At 36.1% G+C, this 26,418-nt stretch overlaps 1 protein-coding gene across 2 annotated transcripts in view; it reads left to right on the top strand.

Annotated features, from left to right (window-relative positions):
• The window catches only part of LOC138700507 (uncharacterized), a 31,729-nt gene extending 7,234 nt beyond the window's left edge, over positions 1 to 24,495 (top strand). The window contains exons 2-5 of one of the 2 annotated variants that reach the window (XM_069827109.1): positions 7,480 to 7,801; positions 18,716 to 19,030; positions 21,407 to 21,627; positions 24,319 to 24,495. In XM_069827109.1, coding sequence (XP_069683210.1) covers positions 7,592 to 7,801; positions 18,716 to 19,018 — 513 coding nt within the window. In that variant the 5' untranslated portion in view covers positions 7,480 to 7,591 and the 3' untranslated portion in view covers positions 19,019 to 19,030; positions 21,407 to 21,627; positions 24,319 to 24,495. Of the gene's footprint in view, positions 1 to 7,479; positions 7,802 to 11,680; positions 11,791 to 18,715; positions 19,031 to 21,406; positions 21,628 to 24,318 lie in introns of those variants that run through there. The other variant, XM_069827110.1, reaches the window with a different exon arrangement.
• Positions 24,496 to 26,418: the final 1,923 nt, after the last annotated feature.

Raw genomic sequence — 26,418 nt, 5'->3', positions numbered from 1 at the left:
TGTCGTTTAGACTTAAGAAATGCACGATTTTCTCATTTTTGCTCTTTGGCCATTGTCATTGTATCCTCGGAGTGGAAGCTCATTTTTCCCCCAAAGATTATAATAGTTTCTAATATTGGATTGAGAACAGCCATATTTTTCAATTTTTGCTTTTCTTTGTTCAACTGTGTCGTCACGTAATTAATTTCCCAAGTATTCACTTTTAAGAGATCGTCTGCTGCAATTACTGAGGATTTGTGATAGATTTCAAATGGGTTTCAAATTGTTCTACGATGGTGATATAGTCAGTGACCCTATCCTCTTGTGGATACCCTTTCCTACGCACTCAGAAGAAAAAATACACAGTACTTGCAACACGCTCCCACACAGTCTTTGGTATAAGCAAGCCATTTCTGTTTCTTTAATCAATTCAATTTGAACTTTAGTTTCTGTCTTGGTTTAAGCTTAGGCCTACTGAAAGAGTAAGCTCTCTGGCTAAAGATCAACTTTGATCGAAGATCGGAAAGTGAACCCAATTCAGACACTTCTTCTATTGTATAAAACTTTTCCGCGATCAAATTACGTTGGTTCAAATGCAATCTAAGTTCACGTGAAAAGGATTTAGCAACATCGCATAAACAGGTGAAGTATGTGATGCGCGGGCCACGTTGTACAGGTTTGTTCAGTGTCGCCAATTTAGCGACTTTAACTCTTTTTCAATGACAATTTCTTTTAACTTTTATATTGCTTAAATAGATATTTAGCGACCTTTTTAACACCCCATAGTGACAAAATTTAATCTTTCTTTGTTGATACGAGAAATCTAGCGACTTTCCAACTACTTTTTGGCGACTTTCCGTACACTCTGTTGGAGACACTGGTTTGTTTTGTGCATTGTAAATAATGGCGAACAATAAGAAGAATATTGACCGTTTTCCAAATTGTTATCATGTTATGGTGCTTGATACTGCTAAACATAATAAAGCTTTATAAAACGACAATTTTCGTTTAGTAATACAGTTAATTGAAAATTTATGAATGTACCTATCATATCCATTAATAATTAATGATTATAAAGATAATATAATTATAGGTTATGTTATTTGATACTGCTGAACACGATAAAGCCTAATAAAATATTATAAGAATGTTTGTGTATTAAGGCAAGAAATTGAAAACATTATATATATATATATATATATATATATATATATATATATATATATATATATATATATATATATTAGGGTGGCCCTTAGCTATAGGTAATTTTCCGAAAGTTAAAATTGTGCTGCTCCCACCCTCTTATTTTGTTCCAACCAACAAAAAAATAATCTGTGCAAATTTTCAGCTCAATCGGACAACTGCTTGGCGACCCACAAACGCTTTGAAGTTGTAACATAGTACACCCAACGATTTATTCCATACAAAAGCGGGATGTTCTTCCCTATCTCGACCATTTCCTTTTTTCTTCTTAGAGAAATTTATGTGAACATCCTGGAAACCCCAGCAATTGTTTAAAAATATTCTGAATGAAATTTCCCAAAAGTTAATTCGAAAAATTCGTGAAATAAGATGACAATTTTAAGAAATATTAGGTTTTTTTAGTAACGCACACAATTTCTACAAGAGAAACACATTTTTATTATTCTGATTTCAATATAATCAAAACATTATCTGAAGGAACGAACATTGAACATTATTTTTTTCTAAGGGAGGATTAAGTAGCAGTTCGGTATTTTTTATGGTGTCTGGTAAAGATCTGTAAAACAAATTGTTTCTCAGTTTCATCTTTTGTGAGAAACTTATTGTAACCCTGAATAGTTTGACTTCTCTTTCTGCAACGTCATCCACAACAACTATCTTCTCAAGTTTTTCAAGTCCACTTTTGTAAACAGGATCATCCTTTCAAGTTGAAGGATCTTTGTCGAGGAAATCGGTGCTGATAGAAAATCTCGTGAAGAAAATTTTAGTACCAGGAGTTACAAAAGACGAAAACTCAATATTTGTAAAGGAAGAAAAATAATTTTGGTGCAGAATGTACCTCTTCAGTACATTTTCTTCGTCTTTCTCTTCTTCACTTTCGTCCACTTCCAGTATAACTTGAGTCATATTTGATTTAACCGCTGTTGGAACATAGTCATCAAATAAGGATAGAGCCACAGTTTAGGGAATTAAATACCAGAGATGGTTGGAAAATTTATTTACAGCAGCCTTACTGATTTCTGGATCAATAGGTAATTTATCAGTTTACTCATGAATAGGAAATGATAAGGTGCTTTAAATGCTTCTGATGAGCAAAATTAGGCTCGAACATACACTCGAGCAAGAAAAATAATTTATGTGTGCCTTGCTTCTCCAAATTGTTTCTAAGGTGTTGAAAGGAAGTGCGATTTATTATTAGATTTTCAGTATTACTCCCGAAAGTTTCCTCATAAGTAAATCCCATTTCTATCACTGATTTTGCACCTATCAAAATCTTCAGAGAGACGAGGAGTAAAAACCTGCAATGTACCTCGAGGTGCTGGAACTACTCCTGCTGTTGCGGTTGTTGCTCTTTCACTGTTGTCACCACCATCACTGCTTTGGCTGCTTAATGTTGAATCATCAGTTTGTGATGTAGCAAGCTGATGGGTAGTAAAATGTTGTTACATTTCTTCATAAGTCCTTTCTTTCCTGGCAGTTTCCTTTGCATTGAGCTTCAATGCCTTTTCTTCCTTGTGTTTTAGTTTTTGATCTACAACAACCATACAGCCTGGTCGTCCTTTTTGGCGCTGAAGCATTAAGAAATTCCTATCCTCTTCATTTTTATCTCTCCCAAAGCATCTGAATTAGCTTCGTCAAAGAGATCATCCATAATTTCCACAAAAATATCTCTCTTTCTTTCCTTGCCTGTAGTTCTACTCAACTTTTTTCTGTAAACCCTTTCAATCATCATAGGGTTTGAATAACTTATCAACGCAGTGGTCAGATCTTCTAGTAAGGATTCGTGCTTTTCGCCAACAAATGGAAACTTCTTGAATCACCAGTGCTACACCTTCCTTTGTTGTAAGATTTACAACTCTTACATTGTACAGGAAAAGTCTTAAAACTTGTCGGTTCGAAAGTAGTTTGGCTTCGACGATTTGATTGGAGAAGTAGCCAACAAGAGAGACATTAAAGTCTTTTCTTAACTTATGTGACGAACTACATAAAGAGGTTGATGCCATTTTACAACTCTAGGAAAAAAAGTCTTGTAAGTCACTTTACACTAGCAGTCAGCAGATCAGCACAGGCAATTTTGAAACAATAATTTAAAAATCATTCATCAAAGACAAGATCATGTTTAGTTACAAAGTAAGTGAATAAAGCACAAAATAATAATAATAATAATAATAATAATAATAATAATAATAATAATAATAATAATAATATAGGTTTATCTAATAATATTGGAAAAATTGTTTTCTGGACTAAAATTTCAAAACTTCATGGTCGATGAGGGTCGGCTAGAAGTTGTCTGACTGAACTGAAAATTTGCACAGATCGTCGTTTTGTTGATTGGAACAAAATAAAGGGGTGGGAGCAAAACTTTTAGAAAGTTGAAAAATAAGGGCCACCCTAATATATATATATATATATATATATATATATATATATATATTATATACCCTATGTATAGGTCTCGCAAGTACGGATTACCGACGGAAGGAATGCGAATCAAACACTGTGATAAGGAAGAGAGGGCGACAGAAAAGGTCACGAGATAACTTGAATGATATTCAAGAGTACAGTCGGAAGAGAAATGACATCGATAGAATCAGTCTTGCGTTGTGATAGTTACATTACGACTATAGTTTGTTCCAGTGCATGTGAATACGTGTCTTGTATCGCACGGTATTATTATTTCATTCGTAAACATATGTTGTGCGTTTAATTAGCTTCGAATTTTTCTCTTGCTACGTTCTTTATTTCCACAGCGATGTCCTCATATGTTCATCTTTTTGAAAGAGACAGTACTTCCATCGGCTCGCACCTCTCCCCCGTCGGTGTGCCTACATACACACGTCAAAACAGACAGCAACGCCATCATTGTTTTTCGGTAATCGTTTCTTGCGCGAGCTATATTAATATTAATAATAATGGTTATTCTTTTTGCACAGTCTGCCACTCGTATATTTCAAACAGAAAAGAAATAACTGAACTTGGATCATCTAACTTAATCGGAGAAATTTCTTCAGTCAAAGTTGACTTTAGTTTAAGACAAATTATTCTCAGATTAGGCTTCACACAACACAAAATTCCAAGTTCAGCTAGAACGAGGATGAATTTAACCTCTGATCAAAAATTAAATGGTTTATATAATCGGCCCTAAATGTTTCATCAGGTGCAAACAATTCCTGAAACAGTCTGTCGTGGAGATTCGTTTAAAAACGATCTACTGTCAAATTCCATAATCCTCTCTGCATAATATTATATCTCACATCGATCACCAGCGAAAATTACTTTTATCAACAGTAATCTCACTAGAGGTTTTGATTTATCTAGAGAAAATCAAAACTCGAGTGGGATTTAATCGACTATTACACGATTAGAAGAAAGTATATAAAGATTAGAAGTAATGAAATACTCCAATACAATAAAATATTGACTTACGAGAATACAACTGTCTTCAAATGTATTATTGTACCATCTGAACATTACAAATGTTACGCTAGATGGCAGTAGTGTGTTATGCTTAGCTGTTTTCTTGTTATCAGTTGTGCCAACTATGGAATCTTAATTGAACTCTGTGGACGGTTACTAGTAAAAAAGACCTTGTTGATTCAGTTGCATTTTTATTAAAAAAGTTGCATTCCACTTCAATTATCTGGATCCCAGTAATCAACGTCACTTGACAGATGGTTTTCAATAAATCCTAGTATTAAACAACTCTGATACGTGACTACCCATGCTATCACATAGCAGAAGCTATAACATAACCTAAATAATATAAACAAAATGTTTTAATTAGGGATGATGAAATAAACAAGAAAACTTTTAATTAAGGATGATGAAATAAAAAATAAACATGAATAATTTTAAAAGGAACAATTATTGAAAGTATAATTATCAAATTTGAATGTTTTAGTGGTTCAGTTGATGTTATATTGGACGTGTGCGCAAAAGAAGTGGAACTGATTGATGTACACTCTTAGACAAAAAAAAAGAAAATGATCGGACTCTTGAAGCGTAAATTTGTCTAAGTTCCGTTCGGCTGTGCGCCTGATACACAAGACTAAAATCAGAGTAGTAAGGACGAAACCAGCGAGATCCAAGAACTTACGCTAATATCGGCAAACAAGGGCTTGAACTGTGTGTGTGTGTGTGTGTGTGTGTGTCATAGCTCCGTGGTAAAACTCTGACTTCACACGCAGAAAACCCGGGTTCATATCCGCCTTCGTATAAGTATATATATTTGTTTCGTTTTATTTTTTCTCTAGCTAGAAACAAATGATACATTTATTAACGTGCACAGGAGTTTGGATTAGTTGAAAAATTAAACAAAAACATTCAGTAATATCGGTGACTTCTTCCTAATTACCCTTGAATTCAAATAGATGCTCACTTCTTGGATCTTCTCCCTTCTCCATAAGGAGTATTGATCAGTTACTATAATTCTATCAGTAGTAGCAATAATAATAATAATAATAATAATAATAATAATAATAATAATAATAATAATAATAATAAATAATAATAATAATAATAATAATCATCATCATTATCATCATCATAATGTTAATAGTATTGCAAAAACGAGATGAATAATGTTAAAGACAAAACCAATGCGTTCCAGATATTGGCTACACTCGTAAATAGTGCCGTTACATATCTGCTTTGTAATAGCTCCGTGGTAACAGCCTTGCTTCTTGTGTAGGCGATTCAAGGTCGTGTACCCCGTAAGGACGTCAGATGTTTTTCTATATTGATGTGTAATTTAATCAGAGACATCTGGAACTTCTGAAAACAATAGTTCTGTGCACATGTAACTGCGCATATTAAACGTGAAACAACCATTCTCTCTTGTCATTATCAGGGGATAACGTGGCTGACAGAAGACATAGGCCAGATACGTGTAGACAAGCTCTTCTTGTTTATTGATCTCCGAGATCTATTTCTTTATTTTGTTTAATACAAAGAAAAGGATTATGTTTGTTTATTCCTATCCGAGAAGGATTTCTTTTAGGCCTACTTAAGGTTTATTTTTCTTTATTTCTATCCGAGAAGATTTCGTTTAGTCTCTTTAAATACAAGATACAAGGGAAAGAATTGCTATTATGTATCTAAATTGCCCTTTGTAAATATTAACTTTCTGTTAAATATTTCACAATACTGGTTATTATCAGTATATAAGAAGTAAAAAATGAGAATGAAAAAGCAAAGCATAGACTGAGATTCGAACTCGGAACCTTTCGAATACAAGACCACAATGCTACCGAGTACCGACTACGCTATGCGAGAGAGACGGTGACTCTTTTGAAAAGCATGCTATATAATCATGGTACAGTGGTGGGAGTGGAGTGTTGGAAACATTTACGACAGAAGAAATTCATCCGCGTGTGGATCATGCTCTGACGAATGCACCCGAAGTCTTCCGAATCGGACATAGAATCTGGAGCCCGGTCATTTTTTTTTTGTCTAAAAGTGTACATGATGTATTCCTCAACTTATTCAGGATTTCCGAATGATGCTCTTCATTTATTTGTAAATAGGGTTCAGGGAAGATGCATAGCTATGACCAGTGATCTTTATTAATTCTTATTCTTGAATGGCAATGCGAGTCATATTTGAAACTGCTGTGCATCGACTGGAGTGGTTTGTAATTTTCTGTTCTTTCATGTCCAGACCAGTGCAGTTTGAAATGTTGGCAAACAAAGAATCAAATGCTAGGGTAATGATAATAACAAACAAATGCTAGGGACGCGATAAAATTGCGCGATTGGTTGAAAGACGTCCTTTCGTACCGTTTTATTGGTCAAAAGTAGTATGACGTAGTAAAAGTGTAATAGTCACTAAAAACACTACTATCTGTGCTACTACACCAAATACTACATAAAAACATCTGTGATGGGCGGAGATAGAAAGGGAAGGTAATAGACGTCGGAAGTACATTGTTGGTGTTCGTTCATAAAGAAACTAAGATTATAAATAATGTAACTATAGTGCAAATAATCGATGATGGTTTTCGAACAGTAATGAAAATGGAATTTCAGACGTTTCGAAAGGTTCATTTTAAACTTACTTTTGCACTGAGAAAAATAACTGCTAAAAGTTTTTTTTTTTTTACCTAAATTATCGGGAAAATTTCAGGGATCGTCCCACTGGCCACGATCCTGATTATATATATTTGCAATTTAATTTTATTCCTATAATTAGAGATTTATAAACTAAAGCAGATGACTTGTAATGGTGTAAGAGCTATGTTACAACGTGTAATATGTATAAATTGTAAAGATAAAGTGAATTTTCTTGTTTTAGGACCGAACAAGATGACGGCGGCAGTGCGAATGATGGAGCTGGTGATCCTGATGATCTTTGTGGTCGTCGTTATGTTCGCGGGGGTGATCGTAGTTACTTTCGAACGTTTCCTATGGCTCGTCCTCTGTCTTCTGAAGCCAATCGTTTACTTGTTGGATTGCATCCTGTGTGGCTTCGAATATGTGTTCCTGGACATCATCGACGGTCTGGTGTCCCTCGTAAACACGATGACGACTGTGTTCTGGTCCGACCACCCTTTTCAGTGGATCTACGATATGAATTCCAAGTCAGCCTAATGCTTCTTCCGAATCTTATTTTGTTGGTGAGTTCCAAAGAAACGTCGCAACTATGGCAAAGACAGATTAGAGCTTCAGTCCGCTGTAGTGTAGCGTATACTCGGAGGGAAAAATACTTTTGGGAGGCCGAGAAGTAGAAGGGAGGATAATATTAAAATGTATTTGAGAAAGAGGGGATTGTAGAGACTGGATTAATCTTGCTCAGGATAAGGACCGATGGCGGGCTTATGTGAGGGCGGCAATGAACTCCGGACTCCTTAAAATAAGTAAGTGTAGCATATACGATTGTATCTATCTGTAGGCTAGCATACTCGGTTGTACAGGGACATCATTTTATTTTTACTTGCATTTTTATTGTACCTGCATTTCTGAATGAACTTCACTCCCACCCCTTCACTAATGTCCTTGCTCCCGTCAGACACACAAACTTACGGCCGCTGTTGCATTCGAAGTCTTCAAGCAGTGAAGTAAACACTGCAGTGTATAGTGTGTTTCATAAATATGGTTGCGTTTTCTATAGAAGAAAGAACCTATATTAATAATATCGTACTAAAAATTATATTCAAGAAACGATAAATTCAATTTCAGAGAATATGCTTCAAAATGTTTTAATAATATGCGTAAAGAATTGAAGCCTGCATTGTAATGAACGGCAACCATTTTCAGCAAATTGTTTAAAAATTCAGATTAGCTTATTTTGAATTGAGGTGGCTGGAAGCAAAGGAATGCTAGTGACATTTGTAATAACATGAATTAAGTGCATCCAGTGTAAGCAAAAGTATCTAAAATTTTAGTGGCAAAGGGATATTTTAATCGCATCACACATTAAAATTTAAATAAAAATTTCACCGATTTTACGAAAGCTTAAATATGTAAACCCCATTTTCTCAAAAGTAACTTAAGTGCACTTACAGGCCTTTACTTATGACCCCCTCAATTTAAATGCACTCTCTATATTGTATGTTAACACCAATAATTAATATGCTAAATAAAGTGGACATTACATAACGAACATAGCCGCCTGAAAAGTTGAGTTTTTGAAAAAAAAATGTTACTACTCTTCCGTATTTTGATAAATCCCGTAAAAGTGATCATCAAACTGAAAATCGTAATATCGTATTTCCCTACAACATAAATGGATACACTACTTTTCTCTCCTCCTATACCTAGTAAAATGATTTGTTTACATATTGCACTAGCAACACCAAACTCCTGTAATGGAAGGGGGCAACAGTGTTTCCGAGTATAGCCAGGTTAATGTTAAAAATGTTGGTAAAAATAAAGTGATGTCCCTGTATATTCAGCTGCAGTATAATATAATCGGCTGCATATCCAGATATATTGTAGCATATTCGGTTGTATATCCAGCTATAGTGTAGCCTATTCGGTTGTATATCCAGCTGTAGAGTAGCATATTCGGTTGTATATCCAGCTGTAGAGTAGCATATTCGGTTGTATATCTGCTGTAGAATAGTATATTCGGTTGTATATCCAGCTGTAGTGTAGCATATATGGTTGCATATCTAGCTGTAGAGTAGTATATTCGGTTGTACATCCATTTGTAGAGTAGCATATTCGATTATACGTCCAGCTGTAGTGTAGCATATTCGGTTGTATATCCATTTGTAGAGTAGTATATTCGATTATACGTCCAACTGTAGTGTAGCATATTCGGTTGTATATCCATCTGTAGAATAGCATATTCGATTATACGTCTAGCTGTAATGTAGCATATTCGGTTGTATATCCAGCTGTAGTGTAGCATATTCGGTTGTATATCCATCTGTAGAGTAGAATATTCGGTTGTATATCCAGCTGTAATGTAGCATATTAGGTTGTATAACCAGCTGTAGTGTAGCATATTCGGTTATATGTCTATTTGTAGACTAGCATATTCGATTATACGTTCAGCTGTAATGTAGCATATTCGGTTGTATATCCAGCTGTAGTGTAGCATATTCGGTTGTATATCCATCTGTAGAGTAGAATATTCGGTTGTATATCCAGCTGTAATGTAGCATATTCGATTGTATATCCACCTGTAGTGTAGCATATTCAGTTGAATATCTAAGTCTAGAATGGCATATTCGGTTGTAGACCCAGCTGTAGTGTAGCTTATTCAGTTGTATGTCTAGATATAGAATAGCATATTCAGTTGTATATTCATCTGTAGAGTAGCATATTCGATTATAAATTCAGCTGTAGTTTTGCATATTCGGTTGTATATGTCAGAGCTTTTGTTGGTGCTTTGTATATGAGGGCGAATATTCTCGTACCTAACACTTTTATTATGCGAGGAAAGACATGAAACTAATTACATAATTTCTGTTGTCATTTATTCACAATCTGACACAGATACTTGTGTTTGCCAAAATACACATAATAGTTTACAATTTTTTCCGCTACACAAAGAAGAGAATGGTTAGTTGTGTAACAACGAATTTCAGAAAAAATGCAATTTTTTTAAATAAACAAAAAGCAATAGAAATAGTTTCATGTTTTCAGTTATTTCAACAATTTATGAACATCATAATATTATGAGTTGATCTTATAGTAATGCAGTTTTGGGTAGGATACTATAACTTTTTCGCCATTTATGGTATTTACATATTATTAACACTATGAAGTGGTTTCTAACTACAGAAGCGGAAAATTGTATATCTGACGTCACGATTTCGTCCTGCAATTCTTAAGGAAGTTTATATTTTTCACGAAATTTAACAAGTTTTGATATAATTTCTCTTGAGCTTATGCATAAATCTGTGGCGGCAATGTTGTCAGGTTCAATAAAGGAATTTTCCAGCCAATCACCTACATTTTCTCGATTTCGGGAAACATTTCCCGCCTTATCATACATTTATAAAAACATTTTTCACTTCTTTCCAATTATAATTTTTTTTTGAAGGAGGAATAATTCTAAACTAAAGAACTTTGCAGGTATAAGCTTCTACTGCAAGTCTTTAGTATTGACTTATATTATATATATTCTACTAGGTATATGAGTCTGTCATTCATTTAGTGACAATCTAGTAATGCCACTTTTTCTCTTGTACGGAGGAGGGACCCGAAAGCTTGCACTGCAGCCTAAGGCTTATTGTGCTTACCACTCCTATTCTGTGAATGGTTGGATAGTCGTACGGCAGCGCTCTTGTACAAGTACGGCACGGTGCATCGTGAACTGTACCCGGCCTATGGTATGGATGATGATGATCTGTAAATTAATGATGGTGAAATGAGTCCGAGGTCCAACGCCGGAAGTTACGCAGCAATTCTGCTTTAGTTGGTTGAGGCAAAACCCCAGAAAAATCCCAACCAGGTAACTTGTCCCAACCAGGATTTGAGGCCGGGCCCGCTCGTTACACGGTCAGACGCGCTAACCGTTACTCCACGGCAGTGCACTAGTAATGTCATAATAATTATAATTTCTATTGCAAAATTCATTACCACTAGTTTAATAACCAATTATTAAAACATAAGAAAATGCGCAAGGTAACCGTTTTCATTCAATATTGCCTGAAATTAGTCAATTAAATAGCAATATATGTATAAATTGTTGAATGCTTTTGTTCAATATATGAATCTAGACCGTTAAAAGAGATAAATACTTGTGAAAATATGTTTGATATTTGTTATAAATAGTATACTGTATTTTTAATGAATCATAACATTCTAGCATACGCTTAGTAACTGAATAGAAATTTCCCGTTTTTAAGCAAAAATTCCCCTTTCCCTCTATGAACATGAATTTTCCGTTTTTTGGGAAATTTCCCTTCACCTGACAACACTGTGTGATGGTAATGTTATCAATATTACTGATCATGTCAGAACCAGCTTTTGGCAATCCAAGATGCCGAGATGAAGACGTTTATATTCTGTTTCCTCCATCAACAATGGTCCCAAAACAATGGCGGATGCACACAACTAACCATTGCGTGTTGAATAATTCACAATAATTTTTTGTCGTGTTACGCGCTTAAATTTCAGTTTGAATCATCTGAAAATCAGTATGGTGGACGTAAGTAATAATAATTCAACAATATTTTACAAGTTTTTTTGTACTTCTTACGGATAGATAGAAGATATCGTGAAGTTCGCGAAGTAGTCTAATATTAAAAATCTATTTTGTTCTTATTGAAATATAACACTACGATATAAGTTATAAAGTTTATAATTCAGATGTATTATTATTACTGAACATAACAAGCCATTGATATTTTTACTGCTTTGCATGCATGTTCATGATCCAATTTAACACTAGATATTCACATGTTATTGTAGGACACAGAAGATGATGATCTAAAAATCACAGACTAATTACCTATAAAGTGACCTTAAATTGGTGAAAATATGACATTAAAATTAAAAAAAATATGAGCATGAATTTAAGAGTAAAACACAAACAAAATAGTATATTACCATCTGTGGGAAATACATTGTTACCAAACTCAGTCATTAACAATCGCAAAAAAAAAAAAAAAAAAAACTCTGTCGGCTTTGTTTTACTTTCGGCATTTTTACGTCTTCACGTGTGATGCAATATGCTGACTGCGGGCACTGCGGTTGCGGTATTTGCTCTGTTGCGTTGAATGGGTGGAAGCACGTAACACACGTGATCAGGAGACAAGACTGATGCATCCATAAGGAAAATTCTTGTAAGACATAGTTGAATTGCGTAAGAAATCTGCAGTAGGTTCTCGAATATAGACTTCGACTACACCGTAAAAAAAGTCCGTTCATAAGCATAAAAGGGTAAAAAGAAGTAAAATGTATATTTCCTAAAAAATGACCAATAGACAATAAAAGACAGAAAAATGCAAAAAAAAATATATATAAATAAAGTAGGCTATGTATATTAGTTCGTGTTGAAGGGAAACGAGTTTGTATTGCACCCTGTGATGTCTCAGAAAGAAGATATTTCATCAACTTCCGAGCCCAAGTTATTAAAATCAAACTACAACTTAAGACAACATATCAATGCTAAGAATCAATGCTGCTGTTTGCTATCTTTAGAGCCAGAAGTACTATAGGCCTAATTTAAGCTATAGTTGAGAACATCTATTGAAACTTTAATATCCTCCCATACCACTCCCGTGACTGATGTCTGATTTGCGTTGCGCTACTTCATGATTAAATGAATGTTAGAGAAGGAATAACTTTAGGTTACACGAGGCATATATTAAGTATTAATTATTATTCCTTAAGGTACACATTCTTATTACTTATTTATACAATATTTATTTTTCTTGTACTTCTTAAAATATTGTTTTTGTGCCATGTTAATTTTTATTCGTATTTATTCGTGAACAATGATGCACAATGGAGCCAAAACATTATCTTCTTACTCAATCCACATCATATAGACTATATATTGGTTTAAAGTAATACATTAAATAATATATTCAAGACTGATTTAGAAATGTGTTAAACGAATAATTATTCTTGCATCAAAATGGATGATCCCTGGACCAAATAGTCATATTTTAATTATTTGGATAAAATAGCAATTTAAATCATATAAAAGGAATACATCTCTGCACCAAAGTGTATGCTCTCTGGACCAAATAATCGCATTTTAGTTACTTCATTACTTCATAATTTAATCTGGAATTTTATAAGATTGTTGTGACTATGGTACTTATTGCTAAAAACAATTAACATTAAGCCATGATTGACCGCGTATATAAGGCCTCCAGAGATGTTTTTAAATTATGGTTTATTTAACGACGCTCGCAACTGCAGCTATTATATTAGCGTTGCCGGTGTGCCGGAATTTTGTCCCGTAGGAGTTCTTTTACATGCCAGTAAATCTACTGACATGAGTCTGTCGTATTTAAACACACTTAAATGCCATCGACCTCGACCGGGATCTAACTCGCAATTTCGAGCATACAAGGCCAGCGCTATACCAACTAAGCTACAGAGGGCGACTCCAGAGATGTTACAAAAATACTTTCGTGATATATGTGTAATATGCGTTTATTCGAGGAAGTGTTGTGAATTGTTAAGTGAATCTAACAGATAGAAAATCGCCCAATTTAAGCAGCTGATCAAGTGATGGGGGAAAATTAATAAGCTTGCAATTTAGTACCGGTACCTCACGTTTCACTGATCCGACTATACTTTCTGTTGCGGCATACTTAGCGTGCTCTATCTGCGCAAACGTTATCTGTAGGATATATTATGCGCACCGATTGACATAACTGATCTAGAGCCATAAAATCCGTATACCGTATCTCTGGTAGTGGTCAGCCATACCTCATACAGCAGATTAAGGAGAAGTCTTGTTCCCTCCAAGCAAGGACGAGCCTGGGAAGCTTAAGTGCCACTTTTGCAGATCTATAAGCTATCTACAATTCAACATCTATGCCATCCACCAATCTTTGGACAAACCGCGAGGGCCATCTACCATGGCGGACGATGGACTCGACGTCATGGAAACACAGGAGATGTCCCATTTTTCAAAACAGAGATGATGATAAAGGGAGAAATGTGGAGAATATTGATGGAAGGACGATGAACAAACGGGAGAGCTCTGAGAACAACCCTTACACTTGGTTTTGTTCATCACTATACTAACCCCCACAGCCGAGATTTGAACTCGGGTGACGGTAAGTCAGGTTTTGGCACTACCACGGCGGCTTTGCATCAGTGTATATTAAATCTTTTATACTTGTCTTAATGGCCCCATACACGCAAAGACTTAACTGGAGGCAAGTCTGTGCAAACCTAAATCCACAGGCAAGTTTCCTCGTGTATGGTCGAAAAATATCAAGGCTTTTGGCCTTGGGATAAGTCTTCATAATTCTAGGACTGGTTGAAATTTTCCTACTGTAGCGCTCTCAAAATTAAGCGGCAGAAAAAGTAAGCACAGAAACAAACGATACTGCGGGCATCCGGTCGAGATTTCATTGTTACGTTTTAAAATTCTCCGTAGGGAAATGGCGGCAAGCTATGAAAGTTCAGATTTAAGGAATTATTCGCATGCATTTCTCTTAGAATTTATAGAAATGTGTAAATATTTGCTATGGAAAATATAAATAAGTTTTAATAACACTTATAACAGCGAAACTTTAGCTATACTATTTAAAAATTGCGCTAAGGAATCACTTAGAAATGAACGCAGAACAATGGAGGAAAAGTATTTCTTCAGTGATCGCATTTCTCCATTGGAAATAACTTCAACGACCTCTTATGTCTTCTTGGTGAATTATAACTTAGGTCTAGGAGGTAAGTCAGACCATGTATGGGCATTGGACAATCATCCAATTCAGATATACCTCCAGGAGATTGGTCTGTACAGGGGGGCTTTATATATGACAATTTAAGGAGATAAATTCTAAACAATGATATTGTTAACAACAACATGATGAAGAAACTGAATTGTTACAAAAAAAAAAAAAAAGTACGAGCTTTTTCGCGACACTCATTTTCTTCTTTTTTGACTTCCTTTCCTCTATTCCTTATTCCCTTCTTTGTCATCTTCTTCGTGTTACGTCTTTCCCTCATTCGTTTGCATGTTGTTTTCTTTTTTCTGTTGCAACCTTTATTCATGATTAAGATTAAGATCAGGATTTATATGCAAAAACAAAGTCTGAATTATGATAATGAAAGAAGAAATGAAGGGTTCAGAGCCATAGTGGGCCAAGCGCCATTTATTAAAAACGGAGAAAGCAAGGGTTAAAGTTAAGTGAATACCATAATTTAATGAAGATTGATATATAATTTAGTTTAAATGTGCACACTTTATATATTATTTGCTATATGATTAATTGAATTATGGTGTGCACTTAATTTTAACCCTTGTTTTCTCCGTTTTTAATGTATGGCGCTTGGCCCACTATGGCTCTGACCCCTCCAAATATGTGCAAAAACATACAAAATCCAAAGTTTGTAGGATTTACTATATTTGTAAAAAACAATAATATGTGGATAATATGTTAGGTAGACCTATATTTTTTATTTGGCATTAATGTTCAATGTGTACATTTTACGAGTAGACTATTTCTTTGTTTATCTTACTTTTTCTGGTTAGAAAAACACAACTATCAAAAAACTCTTCTAGATTATTTGTTATCATACTTCGTCATCTACGAAGATACTTTTGAATGCTAAAAATGATTGTTTAACGTCACGTGAGGTAACTGGTCAACATTTTAGTATACAAATTGTGAGTTTGTAAGATCCAGCTTCAAGCAAGCCACTCTTTTATAGCATAAAACCTTCTTCACTTTGAACCTGTTTTTTTAATCACCATGTCTAGTTTTATATTAACAGCCTAACCAGTGGACCTTGTGGGTGGAAAATGTGTGATTCTACTACTTTTAATAATTTTTTACGAGGCATGACGAACGAATGCACTCACACAAAATACAATCACGGACTGGTGAAGCGCCGACTAAGAGTAAGTGAAACAGGGAAAAAGTGTTAACAGTCAGGTAGGGAAAAATGTTTGGGAATGCTTCATGTTGTGCAGTAATTCAATGAAAAAAAAAAAAAGCAGGGAGTCGAGTGGTTGTTTTAGTTTTTCCACATTCACCTTTGAAATGCATGGAATTTCCAGCCATCGAGTGCAGTTAACCAAAAAAATATTGTGTGCTGACAACCAAAGAAATCAGTTTTACAACGATGTACCGAAGTACATAATATTTCCATGCAGAAATTCTGCATTATCATATGGTGAAGAATGCGTAGAACGGAGAAAAGTTCTCTCCGGCACCGGGGCTCTACGTGCTGACGCTTTATCAATTAAGCTACACCGGATTCTAATTCCGATGCCGGATTGGATCCTTCTCTGTTTAAGTTCTACCTCTCTGTTGCCCTTTGGCGGTCGAGTTATTTTTTCAATATTCCCACCTGTTTAAGTTCTACCTCTCTGTTCTCCTTGGTGGTCGAGTTACTTTTCAAATATTCCCACCGAAATTGAGAAATTTGTCACATCATGGGATCGACAGAGAGGTGAAGACGGCTGTCAAACGCTGGTTCCAATCCCAGGCGGCTGATTTCTACAACACAAGGATACAAAAATTGATCCCATGGTATGACAAATGTCTCAATTCCATTGGGAATATGTTGAAAAATAGCGCAACAATTGCTGTATTTATTTCAATAAATCTTTGCATGCAATTGTGTTTTTTTCTGTAAACGATCCCAGGGGAAATCACTTTCTGGACGGCCTCGTAATTGCGATCGAGTGGCCAAAATTTGTATAAGCACTTCTTTTAACATTATTAACATGGTGGTAGAAAAAGGTTTAAGTTTTTAATCTGCACCCATCAGAATGTTTGATTGTGAGAAGGAATCAATCCGCATCGGAACTAGAATCTGGTTTTTGCTTAGTGGAAAAAGCGTCAGCACATAGAGCTGAAAATCCGGGTTCGAGCCCCGGTGCCGGAGAGAATTTTTCTCCGTTCTACCCATTCTTAATCAAAGAAATCACAATATTACTTTTTTCACAAAATATGCAACAAAATCTTGAAAATATGCTGCAATGAACAATAGTCTTAGCATGCAAGAACACTTGGAATATGTAAAAAATATGCACAATTAACTTGAATATTCGTCGTCAGACATTCAAAATATGTATAAAGATGTTTTTGCATGACTTAGGCCTACATCTGTCCAGTAAAAATATTGGTCTATGCATTTGCATACGAGCTATTCCATCTCAAATCGACCGAAATATAGAGAAAATTGACCTTGCAATTTTTAAATACAATGAAACTTTTTCTGTCCGTTGACAACTGTGATACAATGCTTTGTGCAAAGTTTGAGGCATCAGAACTTCATAGTGTTTAAATTAAAAATATTTAAATTTATCGTATTTTCATAAAATTAGCAACTTTAAACTGTTGTGGTTCCGAAACCCTTTCACCCAATGATCAAAATCATGGTTTATTTTGATGCTGAGAAATTAAAGTTTATATTGACATGTAAATAGTTTTTCTTACTTTTTATGAAAATGGAGAAATTTAGATTTTTCTTTATTAAGACGCCTTTGACCACGAAAAAAAAATTTAAAATATATGGTTAGATTCCGCACTGAAAGTACAAATAAACACATATTTTTTACTGGTGCACCGTTGCTAAGGAAGTATTGATAATATCAAATAAAGAAAATAAATAGTACGCGCGTGAAGTAACCAGCTAACTGTGAGGCGGGAGCTAGCCGAGACAAGCAAGGCCAGGAGACAAACACGTGACGTTTCGTCTAGTAGCGCATAGCTGGGCTAGCTTTATCACAAGTTTTTATAACACAGGAGTAAAATGACGCCCAACGCTCGCTTATCTTCAGCTCTCGGCCAGTGCGTGCGGTACTGCGCCGTTCAAGTCTAGGCATGTGAAAATAATTTATTTAATACCCTCGAAACTTATTGCCAAGCCACTAAGCAAACAATGCCGAATCCCTCTTAATAATGCAAGTTTTTTTCTCAATATTTTTTACATTTTAACAAATGGGCAAAAAGCCTAAAAGTAAGTAAAATCAGATTATCTGTCTCTCTGTATAAAATAAAAATAAGGATTACTTCTTATCATAACCTACCAAATGTCAGCTTCAAAGTGAACTCCCGTTCGATGTTCTGCAGTAAACGGTTCCAGAGTTCTGAGCGCTGAAAGAGGGTTGTTTTTATAAAATACGCTAAATTTGTCGCTCAATAGTACGAAAACCGTTTGACTTTCGATAGTATATTTTTGAAAATGCACTCTCCTCAGAACCTTGTACAGTATAAATAGGGAAAAAATTAGAATATTAAAAAAATGCGAGGTTTTTTTACTGATCGGTTTCATATGGAATAGCCCATACGCATCCTTGTTCTATTCATGAGTTCTTTTGCTTGAAACATGTGGGCAGCATCCTGCAAGTCTTCGTTTCATTGTTTAATTTTTTATTTCCTTTCCACTGCTTTTGTGTTTGTCAAGACTTGGTTTTCGTGTCCACGCAGGTGACCAGCGTCCTGCACACCATGGTGCCACACTGGGTGCTGTCCAACGAGGCTCAGTCCATGCTGATCACAACCGGTTTGCTGCTGCTGGGATGGATACTGCTGCGCTGGGCCATCCAGTGCATCCTGTCGGTGCTTTGGCCCGTATCGTTGTTGCTGCTGCTGGTCGTGGCGATGGGACCAGACACGGCGCAGTGGCTGGTACGAGACGTGCTGCCACCTTGCGTGGATACCCTGCGCGACTGGATGATCACTGCTCTGAACCACGCCAACTCTACCTTTCACAGTCAAATCCCAAGCTAACGCCAATCACTCGTAAGTAAACAGCAGCTGATTGTTCAAGTTCACACAAACTGAAGCCTTGGCCTTCGGGTGTCGCTTTGGGTATTTCTGGGCGAGCTTACTCGGTCGCCACTCGTTCAATGCAAGGACTCGGATCCCATGTCAAGCGAGGATAGCGACACCACATCTTTTCAGTCACTCTGTCCAAAGTTTTAACTTCGTCGACTCTGCCCTGCTGATGTTCAGTCGTGCTTTTTGACATTTCGTCCCATCATATAGAATGTATTACGACGTTATATTCATTTTCGTCTTTTCCCCTTCAATATTCTCGCAAGTCCTTCCAACAGAACACTAAAAAGCGGAAAGGCAAGTGGCCAACAGGCTCGGAGCTCACATAGATTCTTCTTTAGATCGGTAGCATACTGTATCGGACATTCCGTCTCGGACAGGACGGTTTTGTCTAGGGACCGTTCAATATGACGGTGAATACACACATTCTTATGAGGTTGCAACATACGAATGTCTGATGCAGTATGCTGCAGCATCATAATCTCCGGGAGCTCTAGTTCCTCTGTCGCATCCCAACAAATCACCATCCTCATCTCATCTCATCTCATCTCATCTCATCTCATCTCATCTCATCTCATCTCATCTCATCTCATCTCATCTCATCTCATCTCATCTCATCTCATCTCATCTCATTTCATCTCGGGTGTAGCGGAGACCAGTGGTTCCCAACCTTTTTTGACTGACGATACACTTTACTGAACGCCCACGATATCGCGACGCACTTATTTGCTTTTAATAATAATAATAATAATAATAATAATAATAATAATAATAACCAGTGCTTCCTTCTGGAGAGAAAGGTGAATATTTTATAGCGGACGGGAAGATGACCACTGTTCTTTGCAATGAAATTTTGTTGTTTTTAAATTCCTTTTCGTCCAACCAAGACTTTCAAGGTCTAAGCCGTTCCAGCGCGTTCCACCAGAAAAAAAGCATTGCTAACAACTTCTATCTAGTGTCGGACATCCAATGTTGTTGACAGGTCGATGTTAACACGCATTCGAAAATTTTAAAAAGAAAACAAGCAGCAACTTCAGTGGCATTAGATAAAAACATAGGTACAATATCTATGTGTCAAAAAATCCCAACCTATTTATGCAGGATATCCGATAAAAGATTTTTATTATCGTTTTTGAAAACTCATATATTTAAATTGATGCGAAGTTTGCGTTTGGTGAGTTGCATATAGTTTCTTTTTTCGTAGCCTTACGATTGACAGGCCACACGTAAATCATCTTCAAAATGCAGCAATCTGTTCCTTTGTTAGATTTCGCTATTTTCTTGGTAGAATTTGAAAACGGTAGTTATAAATAAATTTTTAGTTTATTCGAGACCATCGATTGATTTGACAAAACATTTCCGCATAGAAGACACTCGGGATTTTTTTTATATTCATCTTCACGCCACGTAAAACTATATTACAAGTATTCATCCCTATATTTACGTAACGCAGTTCGTTTTTGTGAATTTTCGCACACATTATTTGAATCAGCACTGCGTCTTCTAACCCAGAACTTGATTCAGATTGCCTTTTCAGATTTGTCCGTGATAAAATCTAAATAAAGCACTTTTGATAAAATAGTCTCACTATCACCCGGTCACACGTATATACTGAAACTGACCAATATGTTCTGACGATGCTAAACTCTGTTTTTATTAAGTGGAAAGGGTGAACGAATTACAAAGCATTATTGCTGGTGTTAACTTTCATTCGAATTATCTCCAGGCAGAAAAACTGAACTGAGTATTGTTGCAGGAGTTCACGTTTCATTGGTAAAATCTATCCCAAAATAAAATGTACCACATCAAAGACTTCGTTGTAAATAAAAAGTGCGTTGTAAAGAAACTTTCTGGATGACATAAAATTTATTTTTCAGTTCCAAAATTCCGCGACACACTCCATGGGGCTGCGCTACACAACGGTTGAGACCCCCTGACGTAGACCAGCCTGCTATGGCGCATATTAGGCGAAGATTCTGTCGGTAAATTTGGCTACACAACTATCAAGTACCCACCAATAGCAAAAGAAAAAAATGTAGATAGGTAGGTAGTTAGGCAGACAGGCAAACAAACTGACAGACAGAATAAAAAGAGAGGGAGGAGGAAAGAAAGAGATAAACGAAAACAAATTACAAGAAAATAATATATGATTGAATAAATTAAACTTAGGAAGGAGGAAAGTAGGAAGCAAGTAGTCAACAATGAAGGAAAGAATTTGTTAACAACAACAATAGAGAGATACACGTTTCCATAGACGCGGACACGAAACCTTTCCTCCCCGGATTACCATGCTCGCAACGTCAAATTCACAGTAATATAATTTCTCTTACTATGATGCAGGCAGGAAGGGTGGAGCTGACAAACGAAGAGGAGGAGATGGTAGCGCTGGTGACACTGGCCTTGCTGGTCGCCGTTCTTGTGCCCATCATCTGGCTCGTCAACCCCCACATCCTACTCATCATCCCTGTGTTATTCGCACTTTCCGTTTTGTGCATGCTCACCCCCGGGCTCGTTGTCTTCACCCTGCAAGACATCAGAGTCCTCGTCGCCGCTATTTTTAAGTAAGTAAGTAATATATGTATAACTGGGAAGATTAGACTTCAGCCAAATACGCGCAAAGAGGAAGGATTTTCCCCTTTCCCGCCGGTCGCTATAGAGGAATTGATGTCATCACAGTCTACTGCGCATACCACGTTTGGCTCAGGTCTTACCTTCCCACCTGTACTGCGTGACTGACGTCACATGTCAATACATTAGAGGCTACGCTTAAAATTGTCGTAGTGATCGCGAAACTGTTTCATGTTATCATTTTAATAAACTACTTAGTGCCCCTTTAAAGTGCAGAGATTAGTCAGTGATGATGAAATCACATGAAATAATGTATTAACAGACTCCTGCGGTGCTTCAACGGTCAGAATCTTCGCGATCCGGGTTCGAGTACCGGCCTGGCCTGGGATTTTTCTTTTTTTAAGGTCCATTCACAATGAATACGTTAACATTTACGCGAGAACACAAACGTTACAGGAAAGGCTTATTCACAGATTGCAAATTCCAAACTTTTTCTTTTGCGGTAACATCAGTGATTGTTTGCAGTCATCTGTTTAGGGATATATTTCATGACCTTATTGTAACGTCACGTTTTTACTGTGAATGGTGATTCAACTGTTACTGTTAGGCCGGACCACAATACACCGGGAACGGAAACGACAACGATAACGAAAATGGGAAAATTGCCTAAGTACATACATTTAAATGTGTGCATTCACAATTAACGAGAGGCTTGTCGGAGCACATGAAAGGGAATGTGAAATTTGGCGAAGTTTTAGCTTTGCCGTTCTCGTTTCCGATCACAGCCTACCAGATTCTTTCTGTTGTCATCATAAAGATATTTGGTGGTCGTATATTTTGTAGCAAGGAGGCCGTGACATTTTCTTCTTCATGCTTCCTGTCTAAGTAACCCAGAAATTCAGTAGAATCGCTTTCAATATGTTACGGGTATGCGTGACCAAATTATCACATGAATTGAATTCTTAAATATGTTGTTGTTGTTTGTTGTTGTTTTCTGTCAGGCGTTTGACAATAAAGTCATTTGAGCTCTTGCACTCCAATATTTTTCAAAGATATTATCATGACCAGCCACTGAAGCACAGATTTTGAGGTGAATTCTTAAATATTATGTGATAAATTTTGAAGTTGGTTAACCTGCGTTTATGTTGGCTGGCTTGTACTCATGGATGAACACCATTGATCAATTATACACAAATAACAAAGAATGTGTAATATCGACTTTTATATATCGTTATTGACATGCATATCGATATGCATAGTGATTTTTAGTTCTCGGTTTATTGTGAATAAAAAATCTTCAAGTTCATGTCCTCCGCTTCCCGTTCTCCTTTTGGTTCTCGTTCCCGGTTTATTGTAGACCAGCTTTTAATAAAACGTTTATGTCCTCGCGTTAATGTTAACGTTCTCAATGTGAATGGGCCTTAAAAGTAAATAAATCACCCAATTATTCATGCATTATTTTGTTTGCTCACTGATTCACTTACTAACTCACCCACTCGTCGATGACGAACTGAATAGCTCACTCGCTCATACACTCAGTCACGAATATACGTAGAAGAGAGGAAGAAATAGAAGGCATTTTTATCTATTTTAAGGCAGTTATCTGCCTTTGGGAGAAAAATTTGCAATTTCTATCCAATTTTTTAAAACTCTTTTCTCCCTAATTTCTTGAAACAAAATTAAAGACTTTCACACAAAATAAACCCGTACAATATTTTTTTGGGGACAGGGGGAAACTTTTTAAAGCGAAAACTGAAACCTGTTTGTTTTAGTCATCGGTCCACAGTTTTCATGTTAGAACAACATTTCTATCATACAGTAGTATTGTTCCTAAAAGAACACACAATAAGCTGCGAAAACAATTTTTCCCTATCTTATCCCAAAAATGTAATTTTATTTTTTGAAAATTTCGAACATAAAATAAATTAACTTTCTAATCAGTAGGATACTGTTTGTAATTTGGCACTTAGCTACATTAATCAGTTAATTTTGGTGCAAGAATGATCAATCAATCTTCTTAGTGTATTCAGCTGTTTGCTGACAACATAAAGTCCACTATAGTTCACTGTAGTCTATTCAGTTGTTGTTTTTCATGAGAAATGAGGGGTGTTTTGATCGGTGTTCATTATAGATGCCTGTTGCTAGTAGCCAGAGTTGGGGTGTAGTCAATATATACTGCAGGGCTGTGTGTGCAAGAATGGTGAAAGTATCTCAATTCCAAGTGCACTTTGTGTTAACATTAATATTGTAAAATGCTGTAAAACTAAACATGGAGAAAAATCATCTACATCCTGAGGGGTATGAAAAATTGTAAAACCAAATACACAGCTTCCTGACCGTGTGAAATAGTCAAACTCTACCGCCAAATTCGAAGTGTTATTACACGAAAAATATATAAAATTGACAGAATGTGACGGATTAACACTTGCAGAACTGCATTTTCGGTTTAAAGAAAGGGTTCTTCCGGTCAATAAAAAGTCAGTAACTAATTAACCAAACATCGGAGAGAAAAAACTGATATATTTTTAAAAACTAGAAAGGTCAAGCTTTGAGATGACATGAAAGTAAAGAAAAATAACAATTTTGAAGGAAAATTAAAAATTAAGGGCAGATGAGTAGATTAAGTGCTTATATAATGGGTTTTATGTCTCATCAGTTCATCATGCATCGAATTCGTGTTTCAGTAAAGGACAGAATTGGCTGTGTAACAGCAGGTCTACACTCCTGTGGTGAAAATTAGAACCAAGCTCCATACCTAACCTGTCCTGTGCTGGCCAGATGACAGAGGCGATTACAGGTCCGCAACATAGTACTTCAATGTCGGTACATTATACAGTGTGGTGAAATAAATTGTTATAGAGTGCATCACATTTGTGTCTCATTATCACTTACAGAGATCGTCCTTTGTTGTTCAAGTATTCCTTTTTACTTAATTCTTAAATTATCAGCATATCTTGCAATTTGAATCTTTGGTTATTTACACTAAGTAGGTACTTGATTCTGAACCAAGGTCGACACAAAGCTGGCCAAGACGGCCATGGCCCGGGGTGCCGATTTAGGTAGGTTATTTTATGACGCTTTATCAACATCTTAGGTTACGTCTGAATGAGATGAAAGTGATAATGCCGGTGAAATGAGTCCGGGGTCTAACACCGAAAGTTGCCCATCATTTGCTCGTATAGGGTTGAGGGAAAACCCTGGAAAAATCTCAACCAGGTAACTTGCCCCGACCGGGAATCGAACCCGGGCCAACTGATTTCGCGGCCAGACGCGCTAACCGTTACTCCACAGATGTGGACGTGCCGATTTAGGGGTCGCCGTAATAAAAATTTACAAATTTAAATGACTATTCTGTTCAGAATTTAATTACATTTTGTTTTTCCAGAAATATGTAAAAGTTCATTAGTCACATTAAGCCTATTAGGCCTATACTTACAATAGTAATATACGTTACAAGAGCAGTATGTTGACGTTTCATGTTCGAGGAAAAGATTGAAAAAGCGAAACGTAGTTGAGCTTTTTTAATTTCCGGGAATATGGAAACAAACATACCGCTCGTGTATCGTACATTATTTTGTGCGAAGATCGTTTATTACATACCTGAAAGACGAATTTCTAATTAGTTGCAATGAAATCTCCATCTTGGTTTCTGTTCAATGACGGTAACTTCGGAAAACCAAAATATCTTTCTTCAACATTGTTGCTATAAAATGTTTTCTGTGTTTACTATACTCCAACAGGCAGTGATATACGTCTGTCTTCCCCCCCCCCCCAGTCTATAAATGCGAACTTAAAACAAACGGTAAAGTTATGTAATGATTTATTTTTCATTTTAATATTTTAACAATATTATTTATATAACATATTGCAGTAATAACATCGGCATCTGGAATCTTGTTGATTTTTTCATGGCTTCCTTAATGTTACTTGTATCAGGAATGCAATAAGTTTCGTGGAGTAGTGACTTTTACTTAATTTTTGCAAATATTCAAAAACAATAATTAACATTGCAAATCAAGATTTCAGGTATAACTCCCTGTAAAGTTGATTTGAATAATTTCGAGGGAAAAATTGTTCCGGAGCCGGGTATCGAACCCGGGACCTTTGGTTTAACGTTAAACCAAAGGTCCCGGGTTCGATACCTGGCTCCGGAACAATTTTTCCCTCGAAATTATTCAATAATTAACATTGCAATTTATGTGAAATTGCAGTGGTAAGTTTCCAATTTATAATTATTACTATGTTAAACGCCTAAAGCAGTAAAATGAATGTCGCGCTTAAGCGGTAAGAAGAGGGAAATTGTTATGTGTGTTAGGTTGGGAATACTGAATGTGGTATTTCACACTTACCGCGTATTGGTTCTGTGCGGAAAACAAGCAAATACGCACAATCTCGCACAAAAATACTTTCCATCTATCTTTCTGCATTATAGTACTGAATCGTCTATTGCGTATAGTGCAGTACTGATATCCAGTACTCGATATCAGTTAATATTTTTCTTCTTTTCGAATCAGCAGAAATGAGATTCATAAGACATTTATGGTCTGTCCAAAACTACTTCCGACCTGACAAATGGCGCTTTTGGCATGTTACCATGGCAACCATTCAAATCAACCAATCACGAGAGACACGTAACCATGGTAACGGAACGGTGTTGCCATGTCTATGTTTACAAGTTGCACGTGAATACCACAGCCTAGTGGTGAATACAGTGCCCGGAATGACTTTGAGTTAGCTGGTTAGTGCGTGCTTTGTGTGAATTAAAATATTATTTAATTGTATTA

This window comes from Periplaneta americana, chromosome 5, assembly GCF_040183065.1.
Source record: "Periplaneta americana isolate PAMFEO1 chromosome 5, P.americana_PAMFEO1_priV1, whole genome shotgun sequence".
NCBI classification, from domain to species: domain Eukaryota; kingdom Metazoa; phylum Arthropoda; class Insecta; order Blattodea; family Blattidae; genus Periplaneta; species Periplaneta americana.
This window is presented reverse-complemented; position numbering and strand designations above follow the sequence as displayed.